Consider the following 4,085-nt stretch of genomic DNA (forward strand, 5'->3'; position numbering starts at 1 on the left):
GCCGAAAAAAAAAATCAGATAGATAGATAGATAGATAGATAGATAGATAGATAGATAGATAGATAGATAGATATCAGGAAAATTGGACACCTCTGCCTTCCAGACGCTGCTTAGTTAACAATATCTGCAACAAATTTAAAAACAATCTGTTTAGAACAAAGGGTGTTGTCAGGGTGTCTATGCGGATTCTGAGAAAAATGCTGCTGGGTTTGTTTGTTCAGGAGCGTGTTTGACTTGAGGTGAAATATCTGGATCAAAGAAGGCAGAAAATTCATGATTTTCACAGAGAGAGCGAGAGAGAGAGAGAGAGAGAGACTGGGAAGGGGAGGAGAGATGGTAGAGAAAGAGAGGAGGTGAGGATACACATTAAGCAGTAAGAGACTCGGAGCCGAAGCTGCAGCAGAGCGCTGCGCTCCAACTGTATGGATGTTAATAACACAGAGAAATAAAAGCGGTTGGAGCGGAAAGCGCGTGTGGCTGTGCTGCGGTGGATCCTTGCCGGCCACGGCGTGAATGGGATTACGCAGGTTGCTCCGGGTCCCCCTGTCGGTGCTGCTGCTGGAGGAAACATGGGTCTGCAGAGTTTTCCGGTCCCCCCGCTGCTGCTGCTGCTGCTGCTGCCTGGAATTTGCAACGGCACAAGTTTCCCAAGTAACATAAACATAGGTGAGTCGCAGCTAATTCTATCTGTGGTCTCTTAACTACTCTTCATTTAAAAGAGAAATACAATTTTCTCCTGCCTCTCGTTTGACACAAAAACATCCCCGTTGTCATTACAACTTATGCAACCTTATCTTACATTATAAAGCAAAATTAGTTCAGACAGCCTTAGCGCTCAGTGTTGCTCTCGTGACTATCAGAGTCTTGTTCATTATTTAGCTTGTGGTTTGAAGAATTTTACGCTCATTTACTTGCAACAAGCAGGGTAACATTTCCAAAATTTAAAGCATCGTCTCAGATGTTTTTAAATTCAAAAGGATATCTTTGGGTTTTTCACAGTTAGGAACCTATGGAAGAGGATTAGGGCCACTGGGGGAAAAAAATTCCCCAGAACTGTTTTTTTGTTTGTTTTTTTTCCAGTGGCCCTAATCCTCTTCTGTAGGAACCAGCGTTACAGTCACTGACATTGATCAAAGATTGTTTAGTTATGACTAATAATCTGGGTGTCTTTACCTTTCAGGAACTAATAGTATTCTTAGTGGTGCTGAACTAAGACTCGGCATCATGGACAGAGTCACAGTTGTGGACAGACAGATGGAATCAGGCGGGATTACTTTAGCTTTACAGTAGTAAAGAATAGAACCACAAATTGGCAATAGAATACCATTTACCTTATTAAAAGCAAAGTTACTTTTACTGCATTAAGTTACAATCTACTGTTAATGAACATTATTGGTGAAGTTGTTTCTTCAAAATATAATCAGCAACAAACTGTGACTCACTACCATAAAGTAAGATTAATCTTACATAAATGTATGTCAATGTGTGAAAAAATATGTTAAATAAGGAAAAGTGTAATTGGTATCAATTTTATAATTATTTCTTTGCAGTATTTTGTGTTTTCTAGAAATCTTTTTATAATAAACTAATTTATATTTGACTCAACTGTAATGAAGTCGTATATAAATAGAAATTATTAAATATTCCATTAACCTGCCTTAGATTACATTTAATGTAAAGTTGTACAGTACAGCTCAACCAAAGTTAAAACATAAGCAGACAAAGAATACTGAGAAATTTCATTGTGATTTTGTCCTCATAGAAATTGGAGATGGAGATGTGAATGGTTGACAGAGCTAAAGAATAATGCAACAGAGTGTGATGCAGAACATTAAGTGATGTCAGGCAGTTACCAGAGCATCTGACAGACAGTCTAGAAAGTGTAGCATAGATTAATCAAACAAATGTCAAATGGGGTCTGAATTTTTCTTGAAGTAACATGCAGTGTTATCACTTCTGTGCCTGGCATCTCCCTTTCTGGTCAAGCCATGATGGCTTCTACTGTTATCTCTGGAACAACACAGCTTTTTTATTTACACATCCTTTATTTAGCAAGTTGACAGACATGATGACTAGTTATCATTTACAACTCTAACATGGTCGCTTACACAAGTCATGTAAGGCATCATGTATTAGGTAATACACCTAATATCTTATTCTGCAAGATAAGTTACTATCAGCACAAAATGCATCTGGCATTTTCAAGCCCTTTGCAATTCTTGAAAATGCATTGGCAGTTACTTGACTACAGTACAAAAAAATTGACCTGCTATTAGTTGTGTCTACTATCTTCCCTTTTTCAAGTTAGTAAATTTAACGAGTTTTTGATTTTGAACTTAAATGTGTGTGTAGAGGGGTGAAAAACGAGTTCTTAGTAAATAAAAACAATAAGTAAAAAAAAATAGGCACCCCAACATAATTTTTATTTTGGTATCTTAAATTTCTCATTGTACCAAGTTATTTAGTGTCATCTTAGTTAGTCCCATGCAATTCCACACACAACCGCTAGGGGCGCTGCCGCGTTGGTGGCATAGAGGAGATTGAGCACACAAGAAGAATAAATCTTCCGGTTGAATGTGAAGGAAGCTCAACGTGTGTCTCGTCTTTCTCATACCACAGGTCAGTAAAAATATGGTTTTATGCATATATATTAGTTTCTTGGAAGAGTTGAAAAGGTTCTTGAATCGAATCTCAACTATTGAGTCGCAAAGTTCGTTTTGTAATTGTAATTGTGTACGAAAACGGGACTTGTTCTGAAGGCTAATTGGAGCTAATGCTAGCGGGCCTGTACACGTGTGTGAAAGCTAGCTGAAGGACTGAGGAGTTCAATTGAACTTGTATTTTGCACTTTTTGAGAGAGTTCTCACTCAAAGGACATTGTTCTGGTTTCTTTATTGTATTTTAAGTGATTCTTTTTATGGGTTTGTTGAAAAACCAGATAAACTATATCTTCGTGTGAAACTGAGTACCGAGGCCTTTTTCAGTTTATATTGAGAGAATAGTTGTTTATGCAAGAGGTAAAATCTTATTGTTTTACTGAAATAATGGACATTATTAAAAGCTAAAACGCTTAAATGTTAAAATATATTTTACATATTTTTATTTTGAAAGTTAAATACAAGAGGTCTCAAAAGAAGACAAGGTATTGAATTTAAAGCACTAACTACAAAATTAATATGGTTTAGAGAAGTAAAAGCCATTTGTGAATTAATTTTGTAAATTGATAGAATTCATAATGCTAAATGGAGCATGTTAAAAGAATGATTGTTTGGTTTAAAGGTATATTACAGTCATTTCTGATGTAATGAAGTTAATGGTTCTCTACCTGAAGTATGCGATACCTGAAGTATGTTGTATATAAAGTGTGTTTATAACAGAAGAATAATAATTCTTCCGGTTGAATGTGAAGGAAGCTCAACGTGTGTATCTCGTCTTTCTCATACCACAGCATCAGACGTTGAGGGAAGATCATCTTATACATTACCCTCAGCCATCCAAGGTTGCAGGGTAACGTGAGTTTATGAAACTTAAACTTACAGTAATAAGTTGTGTTAATTTTTCATGAATTTTGTCATACTTCCAAGAGTTGAATAAACTAGAGTTTTTAGGTTGGCACTTAAAAAAAACTGAAAGAAGAAAAAGACAGGAGTTGGAAACTGTTTCCCCGTGTGCTTAGCAGCATGTCTTTGTATCCTGTGTGGAGTGAGATGGAAGTGTTACATTGATCTGATTCTCCTGTGTTAAGGCAAATGTTTGTTTTAATGCAACTGACAGTTTGCAAAGCCTGAGGATAATGTCCTGTTCATACTGTTTGTGAGCAGAATTTATTGCTATGTTTAATAAAATTCATTATCAGATCAGAAATTTTGTTCATGCAATTTGAAACAGGAATTTAAATGATTCAAAAGTAAAATAAGTTTTTTTTAACTTGATGTTGTGAGTAAAAATAATAGAGAAATATGGGGTCGTTAAGTAGGTGAGGGCAGTTTGTTTTTTCTTGCATATTGTGAAATAATTATTTGGTTTATTTTGAAGCGATAAGTTAGAACTCACAATTCAAGATTAAATAACTTAAAAAACAATCC

General features: G+C 35.9%; 1 protein-coding gene across 7 annotated transcripts in view; it reads left to right on the plus strand.

Moving 5' to 3' along the window:
• Window positions 1–339: 339 nt before the first annotated feature.
• gria1b (glutamate receptor, ionotropic, AMPA 1b) overlaps window positions 340–4,085 on the plus strand; it is a 125,928-nt gene continuing 122,182 nt past the window's right edge. For 4 of the 7 annotated variants that reach the window (XM_016666073.1, XM_007542093.2, XM_016666076.1 and 1 more), the window contains exon 1: window positions 341–666. In XM_016666073.1, the coding sequence (XP_016521559.1) occupies window positions 570–666 (97 nt within the window). In that variant the 5' untranslated portion in view covers window positions 341–569. Of the gene's footprint in view, window positions 667–4,085 lie in introns of all 7 variants that reach the window. The other 3 variants (XM_016666072.1, XM_016666074.1, XM_016666075.1) reach the window with 1 other exon arrangement.

The sequence above is a fragment of the Poecilia formosa genome, unplaced genomic scaffold, assembly GCF_000485575.1.
Source record: "Poecilia formosa unplaced genomic scaffold, Poecilia_formosa-5.1.2 Scaffold656, whole genome shotgun sequence".
Classification (NCBI taxonomy): domain Eukaryota; kingdom Metazoa; phylum Chordata; class Actinopteri; order Cyprinodontiformes; family Poeciliidae; genus Poecilia; species Poecilia formosa.